General features: G+C 41.5%; 2 protein-coding genes across 5 annotated transcripts in view; one reads left to right on the top strand and one right to left on the bottom strand.

Annotated features, from left to right (window-relative positions):
• The window catches only part of DNAJC13 (DnaJ heat shock protein family (Hsp40) member C13), a 55,510-nt gene extending 39,043 nt beyond the window's left edge, over positions 1–16,467 (top strand). For 2 of the 3 annotated variants that reach the window (XM_037383822.1, XM_037383821.1), the window contains 19 exons: positions 248–322; positions 505–624; positions 1,468–1,647; positions 2,545–2,712; positions 3,317–3,430; positions 3,734–3,850; positions 4,379–4,556; positions 5,635–5,726; positions 6,102–6,201; positions 6,657–6,731; positions 6,900–7,012; positions 7,422–7,591; positions 7,963–8,005; positions 8,918–9,091; positions 10,129–10,308; positions 10,599–10,739; positions 11,222–11,365; positions 12,263–12,362; positions 15,613–16,467. In XM_037383822.1, the coding sequence (XP_037239719.1) occupies positions 248–322; positions 505–624; positions 1,468–1,647; positions 2,545–2,712; positions 3,317–3,430; positions 3,734–3,850; positions 4,379–4,556; positions 5,635–5,726; positions 6,102–6,201; positions 6,657–6,731; positions 6,900–7,012; positions 7,422–7,591; positions 7,963–8,005; positions 8,918–9,091; positions 10,129–10,308; positions 10,599–10,739; positions 11,222–11,365; positions 12,263–12,362; positions 15,613–15,710 (2,382 nt within the window). In that variant the 3' untranslated portion in view covers positions 15,711–16,467. Of the gene's footprint in view, positions 1–247; positions 323–504; positions 625–1,467; positions 1,648–2,544; positions 2,713–3,316; positions 3,431–3,733; positions 3,851–4,378; positions 4,557–5,634; positions 5,727–6,101; positions 6,202–6,656; positions 6,732–6,899; positions 7,013–7,421; positions 7,592–7,962; positions 8,006–8,917; positions 9,092–10,128; positions 10,309–10,598; positions 10,740–11,221; positions 11,366–12,262; positions 12,363–14,119; positions 14,232–15,612 lie in introns of all 3 variants that reach the window. The other variant, XR_005103704.1, reaches the window with a different exon arrangement.
• Positions 16,468–17,818: 1,351 nt separating this feature from the next.
• The window catches only part of ACAD11 (acyl-CoA dehydrogenase family member 11), a 33,846-nt gene continuing 29,288 nt past the window's right edge, over positions 17,819–22,376 (bottom strand). For both annotated transcript variants that reach the window (XM_037383826.1, XM_037383827.1), the window contains exons 16-20: positions 22,301–22,372; positions 21,271–21,425; positions 19,309–19,425; positions 18,748–18,857; positions 17,819–18,232 (exon numbers count right to left, since the gene is read on the bottom strand). In XM_037383826.1, coding sequence (XP_037239723.1) covers positions 18,118–18,232; positions 18,748–18,857; positions 19,309–19,425; positions 21,271–21,425; positions 22,301–22,372 — 569 coding nt within the window. In that variant the 3' untranslated portion in view covers positions 17,819–18,117. The remainder of the gene's footprint in view (positions 18,233–18,747; positions 18,858–19,308; positions 19,426–21,270; positions 21,426–22,300; positions 22,373–22,376) is intronic.

Raw genomic sequence — 22,376 nt, 5'->3', positions numbered from 1 at the left:
TGTCATCTGCAGACTGACTAAGGCTTTAGCTCACATGTGGGAATGCTATCAACTCAAAAAGCACCGAAGTCTAGTAGCAGCACTTGCAAGGAATTTTGGTCCTACAAACTATTTGAGCAAGCAGCAGGCTTGGCCAAATGTTTCCCTTCTGCCATTAACAATGGGTTAACCAGCTAATGTTTTATTTCTGCCAGCATTATTCAGTTTTTGTTGTGACTGAACTTTGTTCATCATCCAATCCTCACAGGTATTGCAAGAAGCATTTAATCGTTGTGTAGCAGTCTTGACTCGTTCTAGTAAACCAGATGATATGTCTGTACAGGTAGGTTGCAGCAACTTTGACTGTATCAGCTTCTCAGAAGGCAGTATTTATGTGTGTATATATACATAATACAGTAAAAAGTGTGGTTTTATATAATATGGATATAGTATTACATATGTTAAATAGGATTGTAAACATATTTTCCCTCCACTTGGAACCAATAAATTACTGCTTTTTTTTAGGTGTGTGGCTATATTAGTAAGTGTTACAGTGTAGCAGCTCAGTTTGAGGAATGCAGAGAGAAGATTACAGAAATGCCTAACATCATCAAGGACCTCTGTAGACTACTGTATTATGGCAAGGTAAGAGCTCCTTTCCTTTACCTAAATGGGTATTTAACTATTATGATTAGGGGAACGCTCACCTTTTAAGGTGGCAGATAAAATAATTGCAGAGAGTGATGAAATCCTTCTGTCAGATCCCATCTAATCATTACAGGATACAGAACTCTAGTGCCTTGTTCGCAGCACTTGTATTTCAATCCATTTGGTGCACTTAAAATGCACTCACTACAATGATTCACTACTTCTTGCTTTTTTATTGATACGTCTACCTGACTAGCTGACCGTACTAAATCGGCAGATTAGAACAGAAGGGCTAGATCTTGCATTAAGGAGACTTCTAAATCAGCATAAACTCTGGGAACAATATTCAAGAAGTTTTTGATCCCATTTAGCTCTTTAGAACTTGCCTGACATTATATAAATGCTGAATTTTGAACTAAAGGAAAGCTTGTCTTGAACTTTTCATACAGGGCATGTGAAAACAGAAGACTCTAAAATCAGACTGTAGTAATTGATTGTAAGATGCTTGTGTGTTCTCTAGTCCCTGCAGAATATGTGTTACCATAAAAAACTCACGTCGGAATCTCTGCCAGCTTCTTGAATTGTTTTTCCACCAGTTCAAAGGAAGAGCACTTCAATAGTTTCATGTAATTAGAAATAAGCATTGATGAAGGATGCAGACTAATTAACTGGTTTTTGGCTACCAGACGCATGTTGTTCCGAGTACTTCAATTTTCATCTCTGTGCTGCTTAGATAGTACTCTAGAATTAACAAGTTTGGGCTTTTAAGTTTTTGGTAAGGAAGCTAGTTAGCTTTTGTTGGTCACAAGTACTAAGGCAAACTTTTTTTTCCTTCTTCAGAACATACCACGAGTAGCTTCTTTGGGAGTAGAGTGTGTTAGCTCCTTTGCCTTAGATTACTGGCTACAAACACACTTGTTCCAAGCTGGAGTTCTCTGGTACTTACTGGGTTACCTCTTCAACTATGACTATACGCTAGAAGAGAGTGGTATTCAGAAAAGTGAAGATTCAAATCACCAGGTAATGTTAACAAGGTGCATGTTCTCAGAAACTAATGGTTGTTGCTTGCCATATCTTTCTAACAAAGTAAGTGTATTCAAATACTTATTAGAATCATTATTGTTCATGTAATTCAATATTAACAGAGCAGTTTTGAAAGGGAATTTTGTGTAGTAGTGTAAACACTGTTATTTGGGGTTTGTTTTTTCTTTTTTTTTTTTTAGTGTAGCTTGTGTGTTGAGTTCAAGCTGCCAAACCCTGTAGCTTATTAGAAACTTAATGCAAGAGATGTTCTCTACAGTGATAGTAAAAAAGTAAATTTGTGCTATCGGAAGAAAAGGTCTGTCTGAAGCTCAGCTGAAGGGGTTGTCTAGTGACACATGAACTTAACCTGAAATGTCTGCTTCAGGACAGTATTGTCCCTTTGCCCCACAGCTATGTAAGTGGCTTCACATTTCCGTTTCCTTAAATGGTGACACTCTCAGTATGGCACTTTTTCCTCAGCTACTGGATGAAATGAACTTTAAACAGTATTGTAGTTATTAACTCTTCTGTCACTATCATAAAAGGTTTATTATGCTGGTATTTGACTGTGCTAGCAGGAATAGTTGTCTGGTCAGAAGTTATTACACTAAATAGCTTCTGTAGCTTTCACCTCATCTTGATGGCCCCAGTTTTTCCTACTTACTAGTGCTTATGTCTAACTGCATTTATCAAGCCCACGACACAGTTATCATACTGCACTGTTCTGCAGCACCTAGTGTTTTGTTAGACAATGCATAATTAGCAATGGAGATAAATAGATAATACAAACTGTTTGTTCTGGTGCCAAAGTGTTGAACAACTCTTTCTGGCTATTGTGATACTTCTTCAATAAGCCATGGGGCTTTTTTTTACAACTGTCTTTGTATTTTTCAGGAGGTAGCAAATAGCCTTGCTAAGCTCAGTCTCCTGGCCTTGAGTCGCCTTGGAGGGTATCTCTCTGAAGAGCAAGCTACACCTGAAAACCCAACGATCAGGAAAAGCTTGGCTGGAATGTTGACACCCTATATTGCAAGGAAACTTGCTGTGGTCAGTCCTACTGAGGTAAGCATCTGTTGGCCAAACCTTTCTCTAGCAATTTATGGAAGGAGTATCTGGTAGCTTCTAAAACACTGAATGCTCTTAGACCAACCTGATACAGAGAACAGCAGTATAGTTTTTCTTTGCAGTTGGATTAACTGCAAGGAGAAGAAGCTGGTTTAGCCTCAAACGCTATAGACAGGAACAGAGGCCTATAGAATATTTGTGAAACAAATATGGGAACGAAGAAGTTGGGTTAATTGTTGAAGGCTTAGGGATGTAATGATGATGGAGAGCAAAGGTTAAACTTCTCTTTAAAAGTAGTGCCGAGGAAGTCATCTACAAAGAGGTACTGCAGGTAGCTGCTGCTCACTGTCAAAAATAGGAGAATCTGAAGTAAGTGTGGCTCAAAGCAGGATAAAGAAAAACTAAAATATAGATTGTACTGTACCAAATAATTTACGCTGTTTTTCCAGTATGAGGGATACTTGACACTTAAGTTGCTTATGAAATCAGCTTGGTTATTAATGAGATTGGATTAATTTGTCATGATGCATGCAGATTACTATGCATAATGACCCACAACTGTTATAAAAATGTTACATTGTGTAAATTCCTTATTTCCTAGACTCTGAAGGTGCTTAACAGTAACACAGAGAACCCCTACTTAATCTGGAACAATGGGACTAGAGCTGAATTACTTGAGTTTTTGGAATCTCAACAAGAAAGCATGATTAAGAGGGTGAGATAATCTTTGCTTTAAATCTCACTAGTAATTTTTAAAAAAGATTTCATGTTTTGGTACATCCACTTGTAATGCTGTGGTACAGTTAATACAAGTATCCCTTGTTGTCTACTCCTAAGTCACTTCCTTCATTCGGCAGTCATAAAAAGAAAACAAAGAGTTTGCTTGTCTACTTCCTGGACTTCTGTTAAAGCCTTAAGTGTTCTGTACAGTTATGGTTTGTCATTATTGGGTTATAGCTTTACACTTTCTACAAGATTACTTTCTGTCTGAGCTTGTGCTGCTTATCTCTGCTTAAAGGGTGATTGTGACAAGAGCTATGGATCTGACTTTGTCTTCAGTGACCATGCAAAGGAACTTATTGTGGGAGAGATTTTTGTTAGAGTCTACAATGAGGTCCCTACCTTCCAACTAGAGGTGAGAGATAGCTAAAACCTTCCTGTTGAAACTAGCGTTTGGAATGTTAGTTCTTCTTTATCTATCAGTGCAAACAGCATATAAAATTTCCTTCAACATGATCAGCATCTTACAGGTTATCTCTGTGTCCGAGCAGAATAAATTAAAAAGAACAATGAGTTTGTCATAAGATGTGCTGCTTCAGATGTCTTAATGCCTTTTCTCTACAAGCTTGCACTGCAGGTGCTTGGGCTTATTCAGTAATTCCAGGAGGCAGTGATTCTGCCTAGTGGCATTGCTATCCATCCATATATATGGACAAATGTACACCTTAAGAGTGCTGTTGAAGTAGTGGCAGCTTTCTTAAGGGTATGTGTAGGTAGAAATAGAGCTAATGTTGTCCAGATGTTAGTGATCATAGTAGAAAAGTGCTTCCTGTCTGGAAGAAAGGTATATGTGAAATGTAGAAAAGTTATTCAGATATACTTTCCACGAGTGTGAATACTGTTACATCCCACACCTAAAAATGCTCTCATCTCTAACTTAAAGGTTCCTAAAGCATTTGCTGCAAGCCTCTTGGATTACATAGGCTCACAAGCACAGTACCTTCATACGCTAATGGCAATAACACAGACTGGGAAAGTAGAGTCCAATCAACATGGAGATCGGTTACGGAGAGTTGAAATGGCTCTGGAGGCTCTGAGAAATGTGATAAAACACAACCCAGGTAGGCTTAAAACTGAACTACCCCGATAGGCCGCCTTGGGGACAACCTCAAAAACTGCAGACCTCTGTGATCTTTATCTTCTAGTGAGAAGGAAGCTTGTTTTGCTGGCTAACAGACTTTAGCATTGTTGATAAGCTGTATAGGCTTGGTTTTATTTGGTGGGGTTTTTTACCCCCTGGAGAATGTTATCTGTAGATGTATTAGTTTTGTGTGAAGTCCCAGCCTTATCTAGTTTCTTTCTTGAAATGCTGGGGTTTAACTCTAGTTCTAGCCTGTTACCAGGAGGACTTGGATGAAACTTTCTGCAGTCCTTCAAAGCATCTTCACTTGATTTTTAAACTTCCTTGCCTCAAAAAGAACCTCCTTGAGCAGAGTAGTGCATACTACTAAACACATAAAATGTTAGGGCCTTACTAAAGCAGGAGGAGAAGATGCTCTTGAGAGTGGGCGGGTAACACCAGCCAAGATTTATAAGCCGGTGTCAATGTACAGATTGGAAAAGCCTGAGAAACATGATTAGGATGTTCTCCTGTGGTATTATATGGTAGTTCTGAAAGCCACTTGTGTTATTATCATGGCTTCTAATACAACTGGTTAGGTTGCTTCATACTGCTTTCTCTGTATTTGGCGACTATAACCCTGAAGGCAGCTGTCATGCAAATCACAACCCTACTGTGAGCTGGGAGAGTCAAAAAGGGCAAGTGTATTTGAAGACAAGAAGTACTCATCAATGATAAATGAAGTAACTACACTTGTTTAGTTGTCTTAGTTGTTTTGTAAGAATGCAAGTAGCTAGGTAGTCCAAGAACTAGCTCAGTCAGTTGACTCAGTCAGTACCCTCTGCTTTTGAAATATTTTTGACCTGAGACATTACGGAAGCTAGATTATTAGACAGGACTTCATAATTTTCAAATTCTGTAGCAGGTGCTGTCCTGTAGGAGCTGTTAAAACTACTGTGACTTTCTATTTAGACACAGACTTGGGAACACCTCTCTGTATAGTGAAATGTGCGCTTGGGATAGCTGGCAGTGAATACTTGGGCTAACTTGAAGAGAATAACTTATTTGGTCTCTTGCAGGTTCTGAGTGTGAATGCATAGGTCACTTTAAGTTGATATTCTCCCTTCTGCGTGTTCATGGAGCTGGCCAAGTGCAGCAGTTGGCTCTGGAGGTAAAAAAACCCAAACAAAATAACAAAAAAACCCTGAAAAAAGACACTTTTAAAAGCCCCCAGAGCCCCCTGTCTGGATGCTGTATATAATGAGAATAAACAAACCTGATTGTGTAACTGTTAGAATAGTACCTTAAATGTATGAAGACTGGTGTTCCAAGGTGTCAGCTCCTCTGGGGGGGAACAAGTGATAGCTTTTTGCCTGAGTCCTTGCTCCCTTTTTCCCTGAGGTGACAAGACAATCTGGTGGTAGGGATAAATATCGTAAATACTAGTTATGTTGGCCAGTGAGGTGACTGACTTCATACACTGCATCTTTTGAGCAATGTCTTAATAGCTGGTATATAATCAAGTGCTGTTTCTGATCTTTTACAGGTAGTAAACATAGTAACAAGTAACCAAGAATGTGTTAACAACATTGCTGAGGCAATGGTTCTGGCTAACTTACTGGCACTCCTGCATTCCTTACCTTCAAGTATGTACCATACAATTTTTAGTCTTGCAAGGCAAAGGGTTTCCAACTTAGAAATCAATTAGGATGCAGCTGGCTGAGCTTACTACTGAGTTTTAGGTTAGAACGGCGTTACAGTGGGGATGAGTAAATAAAAAAGTTGTTTGTCTTAAATCTGAGAGATGAAACATGAATTGCAGATATTCAAATCATGTTTGAATTGTGTAGTATTTTGTTGACCAATGCTCTTAAGGAATTTAGGTGATAAACATTTAACTAAGAAGTTATGCTCTACTAAAATGTATGATTCATTTGATGTTTCTTAACTGGCTGAATTTAGCCAGAAAGCCCTGAGCTTGCAATTGTCATAAGCTTTATTGTGGTTTTGCTACAGCTTTCTGTTAAGATCTGTTTAATTCATCTTTGATTAGTTAAGAACTTTGTGCCATATAGACTATTAACAGTTTTTATTTTGACAGGTCGGCAACTTGTCCTTGAAACATTGTATGCTTTGACGTCTAGCACAAAAATAATTAAAGAGGCCATGGCAAAAGGTACAGTACTACATTGAAAGCAAATATTTCTGCAGCACTGGACTTAAAGTAAATACAATGGCTGGCCAAATTGTACTCTTCCCTCTAGAACAATCAATGAGGAATTGGTGAATTCATACTACTTGTGACCAGAAAAAAATTTGAATGTTTTTCTGTCTCTTTGTACAGGTGCTTTAATCTACTTACTAGATATGTTTTGCAACTCAACTCATCCACAAGTCCGAGCCCAAACAGCAGAGCTCTTTGCCAAAATGACTGCAGATAAGCTGGTGGGTCCAAAGGTAAGAATCTTAACAGCTCCCATTGGAACACTTATCTTGATATTACCCACCCTTCTCAAGACGGAACAAAAAAACCTCTTCTGCGACTGAAAGATTCGTGTGAAGAGCAATCTGGCTCTTTCAAAACAGTTAACTCTTAATCTGTGAGCAGGTTTCTAGAAGCAGTTGTATTTATTGTAACTACTATAAGCAGTTCGACTTCCATTTGTAATGACTTCAACTATAGATACCTAGATTTCAGACCTGTCACTGGCTATTGCTATTTAAAATGATAGCACTATCTTATCTGGTGGTGTTGTGTTCTAGCAGTTGACATTCAAGCACTACAAATAACTGGACTTCCTTGAGTTCTCTCTCTGTCACTTTTTCTCATGGTATACTAAATGTCAATTCTACTTGTCTGTTGTAGGTTAGGATTACACTGATGAAATTTTTACCTGGAGTCTTCATGGATGCCATGAGGGACAACCCTGAAGCTGCTGTTCACATCTTTGAGGGAACTCATGAAAATCCTGAGTTAATTTGGAATGATGCCTCCAGGGAGAGAGTATCAACAACAGTTCGAGAAATGATGCTTGAGTATGTGGAGACCTACTGACTAAGCATTTCCTTATCTGAGACACTTTTAGTGGCAATAAACCAGAGTTGCTATAGAAGAACTGTCAGACAGAGCTTTGCCTTTAAAAAGTAGAAGCCTTGCAAGCCAGACTTCGGTGAAAAGGAACCTGTTCACTGTTTGTATATCATACCTGTAACTCAGTGACGCAGGTGCGGTTTGTGCACAATCCAGCTATTTGCTCACTGCTATGAGATTTGGGAGGGGATTACAATGAGGAGAAAATGGGGTTTAGAAACTGGAAGTACTTCACAAAGGTGGAGGGAGACTGAGATGTCAAGTAAGGAACAACTGCTTCTTTTACTGCTTGCTAAAACTTACTTTCTTTTTAAAGGCACTTTAAACTTCAGAGGGACAACCCTGACACTAACTGGAAGGTAAAAGCATACTGTTTTGCTTTGAGTGCGTCCAGGGAGACTGTAAACCAGCTAATAATATATGCATCCATGTAACTCTGACAGGCTTTCCTTTTAAAATACCAACAGGAACTCACTGGTGTGCTCACATAACTGTATTGAATGGATGCTTTTGTTACTAGTTATACCTTGAAATCACACACTGTATTGCCAGCGGTTTTGCCAGTAATACTCTGAATTTTCTCATAGGTAATTCTAAAAATTGTCAACAGTCAGCAACAAAGGAGAATATAATTTTGCTAGTGACTGTCACTTACTATGTAGCTGTAGTAAACTTGATCTTGGTAGATGTTCAGGTATTTTAGTAAGCTACTGAGTCTCAAATTATTGTCCTGAGCCATTCCATCACATCTGGCCAGTCAGTGAGATGTTTCAGTATTTCTGTAGTATTTCTCAATATCTGGGAGAGGGCAGACGTGACTTCCAATAGTAGTCTAGTTCAGCCTTAAAACCACTTCATGTGTTCATGTGCAGGATGGCTATTTTGGTGCAGGTCGGAACTGGAAACTTCTTTAGGTTGATGGTGAAAAACCTTCCCCTGAAGTGTGCAAGAAAGGAAAGGACTGTTCTATCAGTCTTGTTGCTGGTGCTTCTTTTGAAGTAGAGTTTACCACTGGTGTAGTTTAGACTGAGTTACTACCTTTCTTTGAAAGAAGAGTCCACTGTAGTAGTAGTGCCTGCACCATTCTTTATACACTGATTTCTTACCTCACACCTCTTCACGATAGTGTTTATTAGTCTTGCATAGTTCAGTTTTGGAGAATACAGTTAGTTCAGTGACCCTTGCTGCTTAGTCATGGTGTTATGAATTAGTCATGAATTGCAGCTCTTGCAAATACCCTTGCCAGTAACTCCTACTTTATAATTCAACAGCTGCCTGAAGACTTTGCTGTGGTGTATGGTGAGGCAGAAGGTGAACTTTCAGTGGGGGGAGTCTTCCTAAGGATTTTTATTGCCCAGCCGGCCTGGGTTTTACGGAAACCAAGAGAATTTCTCATTGCACTGTTGGAAAAGTTTACTGAACTACTGGAGAAAAATAACCCCCATGTAAGATGATTTTTGTGATTCTGCTCTTTGAATTTGTTTAGTAGTCTTAAGCTTCTGGTCTTCAGTATCCGATTAACTTGAATTCTCGCACTTTCTTCCCAACACGAATGATTTTTTTTTTTGTCTATTTTCTGACTCTCTAAAGTGTGTAGATAGGTTTAGGCAACTTCTGAACATGAGTCAGTGCTTTTTAAGTCCCTGAAGCCACAGAACTAGCTTCAGTAAGTTTTAGAAGCTTATTTTGTGGTAGAGATGAGGTCTAACAAATGAAGTGTCTTCAATTAATCTATGACTGACCAACCTAAGAAAATGCCACTTGAGCTGAAATTTTTTAGGTAGTGCAGAATTTGACACTTCTAGTGTCCTTCTGCAACACTAACTTCCAGCTCTAGTGTAAATTGTGACCTATACAAGGCTGCCACATAACCATTAGTATAAAGCAGAAAGACTAATGTGTTACTCTTGAACATTGTCAAACTGTAACTTAATGATATTACTAAAACCTGAATTTGTTAAACAGTGTTTAGACTCTGGGTTAGACTTGCAGGGAAAGAACTAACCTGTATATTGTATAAAGCAGACTTCTTTGTAATAAAGAAGTGATAGCAGTTTGTGTAGGCATGCAGAATACAGCAAGTGCAGTGAGTGCTGCTGCACAGGCTGCAGAACCCTTTAATGATTCGGGTTGTCAGCCTAAACATCCGTTCTATCATGCTTCCACCAAGCAAAATAGCACATATGCTGCTGTGCATGCAGAGGCTGCAGCCAGACACTGGCTTCTCCAGGTACCAGAAATAGTGCCTAGAAACTTCCGTGATCTGTGTTCTTGAAACTAGCGCATGCCTGTCACTACTGGAGCTGATCATGTTCTTCTAAACTTCTTGTTCTAACAACTTCAAAGCATAGTGACATGATACAAGCATTAGGGAAAAAGTCTACAATACAGAGCATGTGAGAAATGTTACTATTATGGTGATACATAAGCCTTTACAGAGTTATACTTTCTGCTGCTTTTTTTGTTTGTTTGTTTTCTCCAGGGGGAAACTTTAGAAACCATTACCACAGCAACTGTGTGCCTGTTCAGTGCCCAGCCTCAGCTAGCTGATCAAGTTCCTCCGCTTGGTCATCTTCACAAGATAATCCAAGCTATGAATCACAAGAACAATGCCATTCCTAGAAGTGCCATTCGTGTCATTCACATACTGTCTGACAATGAGGTACTAAATCATTTAAGTGCTCAAGGGGAGAAAAAAACATAACTGGAGTTACTTGTGGTGTTTAGTATTGTTCCTAGAAGGGTGTTACTGTAACTATAAACACTGTGTACCAGGTGAATGGGGACTTGAGGCTAATTAATGGGGAATTGATAGATTAAAGACCCTGAGATATTTATGGTCTTGGCTGACCGTATTGGTCAGAACTGTCAAGCTGAGTGTAAAAAAAAAAAAAAAAAAAAAAAAAAAAAAAACCACCCAACAAAAAAACCCACCTGTTTCTGTCTCTGCAGCTTTGTGTTCGAGCAATGGCATCACTAGAGACCATTAGCCCTCTCATGAATGGAATGAAGAAGAGATCGGATATAGTTGGTGTAGCATGTGAAGCACTTAATCGAATGTTTCAGAAGGAACAAAATGACTTGGTAGCCCAAGTAAGTAGTACATTCTCAAGCTGTAAGTTTGATATTTTTATATTTCTGTATCTAAACTGTTCTTAAGAACAGAGGTACTGTTCGGTATGTGTCCGTGAGGCTTCCTAGGAGCCATCTAACTAATGTATTTTTCATGTTGGAGAAGTCAGAAGTCGGTTCTTTACCAAAAATGTAGACCTGCTCAAGGATGTTACCCGAGCAGTGAAGCTCAATGTGTAGGATGGTGTTGGCTTGTCTCTGCTGAGAAAGCATAACATCGGAATGCTAGCTAATGCGATGGAGTTTACATCTAGACAGGGCAGAACTGCTGGACAGTGTCTTTGCTTTCTCTTGTATTGTATTTCATGCAGCTCAGGAAAAACTGACTGGCATAAACGTAATAGCTGCTGGCACTTCTGGTTCACACTAGTGCTAGTGATATAAAACATCTGAACAGAGCTTTCTAGTCCATGTTAAAGCAACTCATCTGGGTATATTTGCAGGCTTTGAAAGCAGATTTGGTCCCTTACCTTCTAAAGCTGCTTGAAGGTATTGGTCTTGAGAACCTGGAAAGCCCATCTGCCACTAAAGCTCAGATTGTTAAAACTCTGAAATCCATGTCTCGCAGCCTGCAGTATGGAGAACAGGTAAGTACTGACAAGTCCTTGACTGGGTTTTGGACACATGGAAGTTCAAACTCTGAACAGCCTTTGTTTGGTATTATGGCTGTCATGTACATCATTCCACCTAAAATGTTAACACGATGTAACTACAAAATCACTATGGGTTTGGAACATCTCCATCTCTTGTGGAGAAGTCATTGGTTCAATGCATGGGAAAGAAATGCAAGCAATGAGAAAGACAAATCCTAAATCCAGAAATGTTCTGTAAGGTAGTAGGCTTCTACTGACAGCTCTTCACAACTTGGGTTAGAAATGTAAATTGTGTTTTGGTGTCCATGTCCCCCCCCGTCGTCCGTCGTCCCTGTCCCGTCCGTGTGTCGTCCGTCCCACCCCCCCCACCCCCCACCCCCCCCCCCCCGGATAAATACCGTTGTAGACAATTGCAGCAGTGCTAAGGATGTAAATTCAAGTTGGTGACTTGTCCCAGTAACTGTTAATTCTTGGTGCCTTTTGCTTGCCCCTCTGTTGAAAACTTTAAGGGGAGGGAAACTGGGATTAGGTCTCTCCTCCAAGTTGGCCCTATCTCACTTTCCTCTTCTACCTTGGCTCTAGATGCGTGGCAAGTGGCTGCTTGCAGGGTGCTTTTCCTTGTCACCTAACTGGGCAATGAGGGAGGTAGTCAAACCACTAAATGACTTCTTTACGAGCTCTTCTGCATTATGCATTCAGCTGCACAATTCAAATGGGAAAGCAGGTTGCTGTAGTCACCTTGGAAATGTGTGATTCCACATTGCAGCCTGAACTACTGCCGTGCTGTCCGGTAATCTCTTCAGAGTGGTTTGGTTCTAGAAAATGAGTCTATTCCCCTAGAACGCTACAAATGTCACTTGCTCACTCTGTTAATGTCTTCAAATACTGTAGGTAAATGAAGTTCTGTCTCGTTCTTCTGTGTGGAGTGCCTTTAAGGATCAGAAACATGACTTGTTCATTTCTGAGACGCAAACAGCAGGATACCTCACAGGTTAGCAAATCTTTCCTATTTGTCCTGAATTGTACTGGAATGTTGCTTGTCACTTGACTCTGGAGATACTGTTACCCTCAGGATCTAGTGCCATCACATGGCCTGAACATTCAAAACTGTAAAAATCCAGTGAGTTTTTAAAACACTTAGAAAAAGCCTAACTATTTTGTGGTTGAGGCTGTATTTTGCTGGATAGACATTGCTGTACCTACTTCTAAAATAGCAGAGCAATGGAATCTGGACACAGGCAAGTCTTGCAAGTACCCTGTAGTGATAAAGCAGAGGTGCAATTGGAGTAATGAATGACAGTAGCTTTCCATGCTTTCTCAGGATCAGTCTGCTTTAGGTCGAGAACAAACTGTTTTCCAGGGTTAGGGGGAGGAGTAAACTTTGTTCAAAGTCACTTAGACTGTATTAATTGTGCCATGTGAATTGTGTTGCTTTAGCGCGTTAGGTGTGTAAATGTAGTATTGGAAAAGTTTGAATGTTAATAGCTCGTTCAGATCGTGAGGCCATGTTCCAGTCGGTCTGTGTGCTCATAGGGCCTTTCTCCGGTGGGAACAGCCTCGTGCCTGTACTTGGAGCTTGTGGTGTATACTTCAAAGCACCTGTGATGCACTCTGGTTGAGTCCCCTGCTGGTGCCACCAAGAGTAAAGTGGCACTCCAGGGTCACCGCCTCAGTGCCGCTAGCCGTGTAGAAGAGCATTCTTGCTGTGTGTGCAATTGATGTGAACTTCCTCGCTGGTAATGGGACAGCGGGGACGTAACCCTGGGACAGTTAGGTCACAGCAAATCAAACTCTGGTGCTTCCTTCTCTCACATGCAGCACTTGATACATACATGTTTAATGATTGCGTTCTGCGGTATCACAGTCCAGAGCTTTGCTATCACAGATTACTTGCTATATCTGAAATATATACTGAAATATATACGTAAATACTTTACGTAACGATATTGCAGCAAACTTTGTCTAAAGCAACACATTATGAAACCACCTGACTCCTCAATAGCCATTGGCTGAACAATCATTTGGTCTTTAAAAGTTTAGCCTCCCAGGTAAGTTGTGACAAGTAAACATGAACACTTCTGTGTGCCACATGGAATGTGCCTCATCTAACCCAATATAGGAATCGTAAAGCTTTTGAGTGTAACTGTACCGATGAGGTATAAATCAGAAGACTGCATAGACAGGAAAGTTATTCTTGCAAGATACTCGCGTGTATTTTTAGAAAATGAAGCAAGAACCTTTCAAGTCAGGAATTCAGCATTTGTTTAATACTTTGAGAGTAGGTATATTGCAACACTTGATGTGTTTTTCCACACAGGAAAGACACAGTGCTTTAGCTCTGAGCAAATTTTCTGTTTATTGCACCATCTACTGTCGCTTAGACAAAAGAACGCTTGATTCAGTTGGTACTGAATTTCCTTGGTATTTCATAAGTACTGTAAAACTAGAAGTATGAAGTAAATGCTGGCTAAGAACTGAAACTATAAGAGATGTTGTCAGGCTTGAGACGGGGGGCAATACAGCTATCCAACTGCCCTAAGGCCTGTGCTGCATTTAAATAGCATAATGTTTAAGTGCTTGCAGATGTAGAGTGAAGGTGCTGTACAAATGCAAAGTATAGATGAAAACTAAACAACAAGCTTTATTTTTAACCTGCTTTATCTTGTATTCTGCCTTATGTCTTGCTTCAAATTGCTTTGCTACTTGCACTTCCCTTGAAACTTCCCTTGCCTATTTCTCTTCCCTCAGGTGTCTCTTCTCCTTCCCTTCTAACTGGCAGCAGTCCCCTTCACCTGAGAAGCGGGCTTTAGATCTGCTCTGCCAGGCAGCTTGCTAACCTCTGTGTAGCTCTCTAAAGCAGGTAGATACCATCTTGCAAAATGCATGCTGCACTTGCTGCATTCCAAGTAACAGGTGCATGTCGTAGAACTGTAATTTGCGGTCCCAAACTGCAAAACGCCGATAAACTTGCCTTCAAGCACACAGGAGCAGAAAACTAACAACTGCAGTGGCTGAGACTTGCTGGTGCTACAGGTGAACTAAACTTCTGAATGGAAAAGTTTGAGCAATGAGAGAACTAGTGGAATTTTGGTGCTAGGACATGTAGCAGCGGGTCTGGCTCTTCACAAGTGCCACTGATGGGCTGGCAAAGAGAAGTCACCTTCTGAAGCCAGAGAGCTTGGCTTTTGTTTTTGTTTTTTTTTTACCAAAAGTCACTGCTTGCTTTGCTCTCCTGCTTGCAGTAGTAGTATAGGACTCGTTGTAAGGAGACAGACCATGCTCTGATGTTCTGGCTCCAGGCTGTGGTGTGAGAAGGGGAGGGTGGGGCATGAAGGAGCAGTAAACTTGGGAGAACTCAGCGCGGATGACATAAGGGGGGAGGGTAAAGGACCCAGCGGAACTTACCATGTTAAAGATCGGCACTGTAGGCTGGTGGTCTCATACCAAGCTGATCACTGCATTGATGCAGGAACATGCTGCAAGTTGGCAGTTTTCTACAGCCATTGATCTGGTAAGAGTTGCTGTTGAAACACCTCACGCCGCAATAGGAGTTTAGTCTATTTGTGGAAAGCTTCTATAGGACTATAAGCTTTGAGGGAGAGGGGCTTTGTCTGCAGTGCGGACCTGATTGCCCCTGTAGTAACAGTCATGGAGACTTATTAATGGGAAGGAGTTCTGTATCTCCAGTAGTTTGTGCACCCTGGGAATGCTGTTACTTTTTCTAACTGAAGGCACAAAGAGCTGCCTAGACAAGCATAAGGCAGTTCGGCTCGTTCATGGGGCAGCCTGTTGAGCTTCCTTTAAATATACAGCTGGGAAAACGTTTGCAACACTGAAAGCATAGATGTGGAGCCCAGCAGTGGAATGCACGCCTCAATCACTTCACCTTGGCAGCAGGTTCTTTCCCGAGCAAAGGAGGGCCACCCCTCTTTACTGCCGCTTCCATGGAGGAAGGTCAGATGGGTAACTGTGGTGGTCGGGGTGCTTTTGTAACTTACTTGGTAATAAATAGGAATAAAGCAAGTCAGAGAATGGCTTCCACAAGCTACTCAGTCCACTAAGATGCCTTAATTCCTAGTGTTCCTGGATTCCAAAGAATCTAAATGAAAACTGTTAAATGTTCTTGGTTTAATGTGTCTGGCTGACTCTGGATGATTTGGGTGTTACCAGAGGGAATAAAGCTGTGCAGTCGTTCCTTAGCTTCAGAACTAATCACCAGTGTTCTGTTTTCTTCCCGAAAGGCCCTGGAGTTGCTGGTTACCTTACTGCAGGGACGACGTCATCTGTAATGCCCAGTGTACCACCCCCAGTAGACAACGAAGTGGGAGATGTCAGCTAAGGACTGGAAATCCTTGTGAAAGAGACAAAGGCAGACAGGCCAGTGATGAGGAACAGCACTTTCCTCCGACACATTGAAGTGAACTTACTGCCTTTCCAAGTGTTTATGACAGTGTTATTCCTTTTTCTATGACTGTTTTGTTTTTGTTGGGTTTTTTTAGGAAAAAGTTGGTGATACTATCTATCACACTGTAATACAAGAAAGCACTCTGTGGATCAACTGAAATGGGTACACAAGATTTTTTTTCTTGTCGTACGTAAGCACATTTTGTTCCTTTGTATTTGTTTACAAGACTGTGAATCAAACTTTCCTAGTTTTTATATTTTATTAATTAGCATGACTGGAGTTGAGCTACAGTCTAGAGGAATTGGGCTAAAATCACTTTGACCTCACTGACCCCCCCCCCCTGAAAGGGCATCCCTTCTCCTGGTCTGATGTGATCACTCCCATTGAACATGACACGTAAAGGGTTTGGCCCTGCACCAGTTCACTGATGTCCTTAATCATTAACATTATCTTCTTCCCCGAGATCAAACAGATTTAGACATTCATATGTATAACTGGCTTGACCAAATTGACAAAGCTTCAGCAAAAAACCTTAAAGTTGACATGTTATGTAAGAAATTAGTGTAATTGTGAAATGTTCTATACATTATCCAGTATATAAAAACTTTCTATATTGAGTGTACATTATACAGATCATTCATATGTACATAAAATTTTAAAATAAAGGGAATTAAGAGCCTTGTTAATGAGATAAAGGTGGTGTTCTTATGTAGATGTCCTTTGAAGGTGTGGGAAATGAGGGTGAGCCAGAGACCTTAATTTTCAGTGGGATTAAACAGGATTCCTGGGCATTCTTGCTTGGCAAAACACAGCGTGCAGATGTTTTGCTCCAGGCTGTTGACTCCTAAACCACAGGTAGTGGTACAGCACAGGTTGTTTTGTACTTGAAATGCACTTCAGCCACTGACTTGCTGCTGTTCTTGACTTCTTAAGAAGCATTCCAGGCAGGAAGCAAGAGGAAACTTAAGATGGATGGAAATACAAACAAGAATTACTGCTTTCTAAAAAGAGATTATAATCTTGGTTTTAGGTATAATGAACGGAGATGAGAGAAACATATTTGTGGGAAGCATGTGGTTCTAGGTACTCTGAAACTAACCACCCTGACTGACTTCAGCAGCTCTAGCTGGGACACCCTTCCGATGAACACTTGGCTGCAGGCTCATCCTGAAGATGGAGCCAAAGGCGGCGTGTTCTCTCCAAGCTCCAGCACTATGCTAGGGTGGTTTGTTTGTTCATGCAAGAAGTAAAAGCTTGTATTCTTAAGATAATTGTTGATCAACCCCCTATAAGCTGAAAAGTGATTGTCTTAACTTTATAGGAAGTAGACCTACTGCCGGCACAGTATGCTGGGAGCTGCCTGGTGCTGTTACTGTACGGCGAAGTTCTTGTAATTAATGTCAAAGAGTGTCATTACAGGAGCAGAGCTGAGAAACTCTTGACCTTTGAGAACATCACAAAGGTGTATTGGGCATAAATGGCAGAGCCTGTTTTGGTAGCAGAGGTGGCTGTGAACTGCCCTGGGCTGGTCCCGGCTGGTTCCAGCCAAAACTCAGTCCCTCAGAGGGGAAGGTGCTGCCTGTGCTTAGATGTATTTAAGAAAGAATGGGAGCAGCTGGGGCCAGGAGACAACTTTGTGTGAGGATGCACAAAAGGGGCACCTCTAAGGAAGAATGTGAGAAGATTTATTTGGAGAAAGCAAGTAGAGGAGTAAAAAGTGAGGAGGAGCAGGCAAACAGCTACACCCTGACCCCAGCCTGCCTCCCTTGAGGAGAGGTGGGGGAAGGACTGAGCATAGCATTAGTGCAAGGGGTGGCAGCTCAGAGCAGGAGCTGGGCAGGAAGGTGTGGGACTGCAGGTGAGCTTTGGAAAGGGAAAAGAAAGGCATTAACCGAAGTGCTTAAGTCTCATTTAATAAAAAAACAAAAGTTTATCCTAGCTTGCAATAAACAAAATGGGGTGAAACTGCCAAATCAAAACTGCTTTGCCTACAATAAAAGGACAAAGGCGGCTTTGGCTCAGAGCAAATAAAGCACTTCAGGCCTCTTTGAAAACAGTCTTTATTTCATGTTATAAAGAACCCAGACAAATTCTGGTATTAACATTGGCATTCTGCAAATTTTTAAAAGTGTGTAAATTTAAAAAGTGTGAAAATTTAAAAAAAATTTAAAATTACTATACTCCTGATTACTTGTAATTAATTACTGTACTTAAAGTGAGCAAATAGGTATTGCTTCAAGCTAGAATCAAGTTTTTATATTCATCCTATCTTACCTTAAACATTATTGCACGGAACAAAATTCTAAGTCTTCCAACCATTTCAGATGGCTTTATGTTGACATTAGATTTTTGCAGTTAGCTGCTTGGACTGATCAAGTAGTTCCAACTTTGCAACTGTTGAGAGATGAACTTCATCCGGCCCGTCCGCCACGCGCAAGGTCCGTATAGAAGCAAACCTGTGTCAGAAGAGCCAAATTAGGGGTAGATTTCTAATCGTGCCACAGCAGCAAGCCACTCTGACCGCAGAAGTTCTTAGTACTGTTTTTGCCACAGCCACCCTCTTAGCTCTTCTCACAGATACTATTGTTATCACACAGGAGATATTACAGCAAAACCTTCCCGGCAGGATTGAGATGTGTGGGCTGGAAATTCCAAAGGCTTGCCTCTCCCCAAGGCCCTAAGGGAGAATACTAAGCTTTAGAAACAGATTCTCTGTGCTGCTGATAAGAACTAGGTCTAGTGCCAGTTTTCAGTTTGTGGGGCGGTGGTGGTTTTTTGGCAGGGCAGGTGTAAGAGTAAAGCAGTGCAATTGCACTGGAGTTGAATTATGAAAGCAGTTGTCTTAACCTTTATAGCTGAAAGGTATACGGACCATTATTTTGGGCTATCTGAGGTGAAAGAGATGTACTACTGTTACCAACTTTCCTTAAAAGCAATACTTGGACTCTACAGGTAAGTTTTCTTTACTCACATAGAAGCCAAAGGAAAGTCCTGGGAAACTCCAGCTCCACCACACACTTGGATTGCACAGTCAATGACTTTGAGCACAGCTCGAGGGACAACCACTTTGGTCATGGCTACCTGCGGTGAGAACTCACATTACCGGTGACAGTTTCACAAGCAAGTGAAAATATATATCTCTTTAACAGCGCTTCTGAAGATTGGTATCTCACAGTACATTCCTTCCCCTTTGGATTTGAGGAGAGCTCTGCTGTCTCTGTTCCCTGGGTAAGGTGAAAATGTTCCCAGTCACCCAGAGCTATCTCATTGTGTTGAGACAAGTAAGCAATTCTTGAACTACTTCAATTTTTAAATACCTTATCACATTGATCTCAAAGTTTTAAACAGAACACTTTCTAATCCTGTGACAATCAAAAGCACAGCTTAAGGCTGCCTCTTTTCAACATGAAGTTATACTCTACAATTAGAAGAATCATGTTTAAAAATGTTTTAGCTTGTAGCTCGACCAGCTGAATGCAGAGGTACTGTATCCCCCAAGTCTTAGCCTACGGCTGCCAAAAAGAAATTTTACCTCTTTTCTTGCTCTTCTGTTGCCCAACGTGTCGATCTTCCTGGCTGTTTTTAGAGTAAGCAGTCGAGCCTGTTCTATGCTAAGGCGGCATTCAGCGATCCAGTGGGCAACAACTTCCTGCGGAAACCAAAGCCAACAGATAAAGTCAGTCCCTGCCTCCCAGCATCCCTGGGTGAAGATGGCCCTCTTCCTCCACATGTGCAGGTTCAGCCACTTAGAGATGCTCTTGTGCAAATCACAGATAGTTTGTTGCCATGTGCTCTGATTAATGAGGAAAAAAGAAAGAGAACACTTGACTGACAAATACTTAAGCTAGAGCAGTTCTCTTCCTGGCAGGAAAAAGTGAAAAGGGGTAGACCTCCCCATTCTGGCACACTTTCATTTCCTGGTCAGACGCACTGCTAGCCATTTTCCTGGAGCCCTTCAGCGCCTGCTTTTTACACCCTGCTTTCCTTTACCCAGTACCATGACTCACAACCCGCTCTGTGTAACATGCCCCAGTATACAAAAATTGGGGGGTGAGGGGTAGTTGTGAAAGAGGAGAGAAATTGGTTGTGTTTTGCTTGAACTACTGGTGAACAGCTGCAGGGTGGTACCTGCTGCATCTGTCTGTTCACGTGGATGACAAATCAGCAGCTCACTTGATCCAAAATTACAGTCTTGGCAGCCCTTCCCTGCTCCGCTTAGCTAATCCGCATCTGCAGCCAACAAACCCCAGCAGAAAAAAAAGTACGTGTGCTGCCTGTCCGTGCGAAAGCTGCTTGGAGCCTGAGCCAGCCTCAGGCTCACGCTCCTGCCAGACTGTGGATGCGGTAGCTGTGGCAGCTGCAGGAGGCACGAGCTAATGCTCAGCACTTGCTTCAGTGCAAAGTCTGGGGGCTGAGCTTAGCCCATGCCAGCAAAGGTGGTTGGAACCTGCGTGGAGGCGTTCAGACACTTCTGCCAACAGCTCCCAGGGCTGTGACTAACTCCACATGGGCGGTGGCGAGTCAGCCTGTTAGCCAAGGCAGCATCCCCTCTTTCTAGCTATCCTAGAGCTGTGGAGAATGTACGTGGCCTATGCAGCTGGCCTCCAGGTCTTGCCTGTGGCTCCGTCAAACACTGGTTTTACATTTATGAGCTTCTGAGAAACAAGAGTGCACCTCATCCAACTCATTAATTCTAGGTTACGGTTGTGAATGGAAGTTTGGCAATGACATGACTGGAAAATGGATATGTAAGATTGTTCCCTCTGGATCTGTACAAACAATTTTCTATAACCTGTGCCAGACACTAATTCAGTTTCCTCTTTCCGTTGCCTTTACTTGTTTTTTCCAATAAAGTCATCCTAGCTTTTGGATAAGATTGAGGAACTCTTGAAATGGGATGGGCCAACTCCTAAATGCTGACAGTTCTATAAAAAGCAGACTGTCATTTTTTTATTATTCTTGCAAGCTCTCCCTCAAAAAACAGTATTTCAATTCAAGAGCAAAATAAGACCAAAAATCCCCACATGGCCTTGGCTTGGTCTGTAGTTCCATAAGTAAGTACAAATAATTCATCAGAGAAGTAAAACTTTTAGTCAAATGTAGACCCTTGAGTGTCTCTGGTAAGCACGAACATAGATGTCTAGGTGACAAAATCAATGCACGAAAATGGTGAATTCACATTTTAACTACAGAAACATAACCTGTATGCCTGAAAAAATACCTGTCCAAACTGATCAGTGAAAGCAGAAAAAAACCCCATGATGACAAAACCCTTATTCAAATCCAGCAAAGAATATCCAATTCATTGCAAGGGGGGAAAATATCCTGCAGGTTATAATTAAAAATGGGATTCTCGCACTGGGATTTTTTTCCTTTGCCACCTATAGCATTATGAATTCAAGGTTAGGGCACACCAGAGTCACAACGTTCTGTGTGGGCAAAACAAAGGGTGATGTTGGGAGCACGTGAATTGAGACAGAGGGAACATACTTACATGGTGATACAGTTTCTTCCCAAAAGTCTCTCTCTGTGCTGCGCGCTTGCACAAGATCTCTAAAGCTGTTTCAGCCGCACCGAGGGACCTCATGCAGTGATGAATGCGGCCTGGCCCAAGCCGACCTTGAGCGATCTCAAAGCCCCTGCCCTCACCTGGTTGGAAAGAAAAACAGGCACATGCAGACTCAATTGCCCCTTGACATGATCCACGGTTCTGAGCAGAAGTGGCTTCAGAGCACCAGAGCTAGAAGCAATCTTCTTAAAAATTTATTTTACACTTTACAGAACTGTTGGTTTTTTACTCCAACTAAATCTGTACTGACAGACAGTTAGTAGCACTTATAGCACCAAGCACACTCCTAAGATGGTTTCTGAGAGGATTTGATTTACCTGTTTTAATTTAAATGTTAATCTTAACTGAAAAATACATCCATGGGATCTGGTATGAGGTATGAGAACCTGGGGGGAAGACTCGGAGGTTTCCAGGTCCTAAGGCTACTCCGGAAAGCTTTCAGTGAAATAAAAACAGCAGAGAGGAGACAGAAGAAATCAGGATTTATAGTAAGTGAGAGAAGCAGAGCAAAGCTCTCCCTGCAGAAGGTCACGTGCTGGCCTGCTCATTCCTTCCTTTTTTTTCCATTCTGCTAAGTCTGTAGGCACTCAGGCTTGGACAGCCGTGGACTACAGCAGAACACTCTTTTTAGAAGTCTGTAAAGTCTGTGAGAAGTCAGTTTGGACAAAGAATGCCACTGACAGTTTCTGGTTTGCTCTACTTCAGGGAAGTGATTTGCACGTGACAGCTACAGCTGCCCTGCTTCCTTCCTTTACCTTTCTGCTCTGAACAAGTTACATTCAAGCAGCAGGTAGACTGCTAAAGGAAGAGTGGGCTCCCCCTCACGTGTTTGAGACCCTGGCTCAACTGACCATAGCAGTCAACTGACCATAGCAGGTTCATAAAATAAACCACCATTTCATAAAACTTGGCTCATTACTGTACTTACTAAAAAGGAATTAATACTGAAACTCACCCAGTATTATATTGGAGACAGGTACTCGCACATCATTAAAGTGTATCTCAAAATGTCCTCCATGGATCTCATCTAC

This window comes from Falco rusticolus, chromosome 4 (assembly GCF_015220075.1).
Source record: "Falco rusticolus isolate bFalRus1 chromosome 4, bFalRus1.pri, whole genome shotgun sequence".
Taxonomy (NCBI): domain Eukaryota; kingdom Metazoa; phylum Chordata; class Aves; order Falconiformes; family Falconidae; genus Falco; species Falco rusticolus.
The sequence above is the reverse complement of the archived record's forward strand: the minus strand, read 5'-3'. Positions and strand labels throughout refer to the sequence as shown.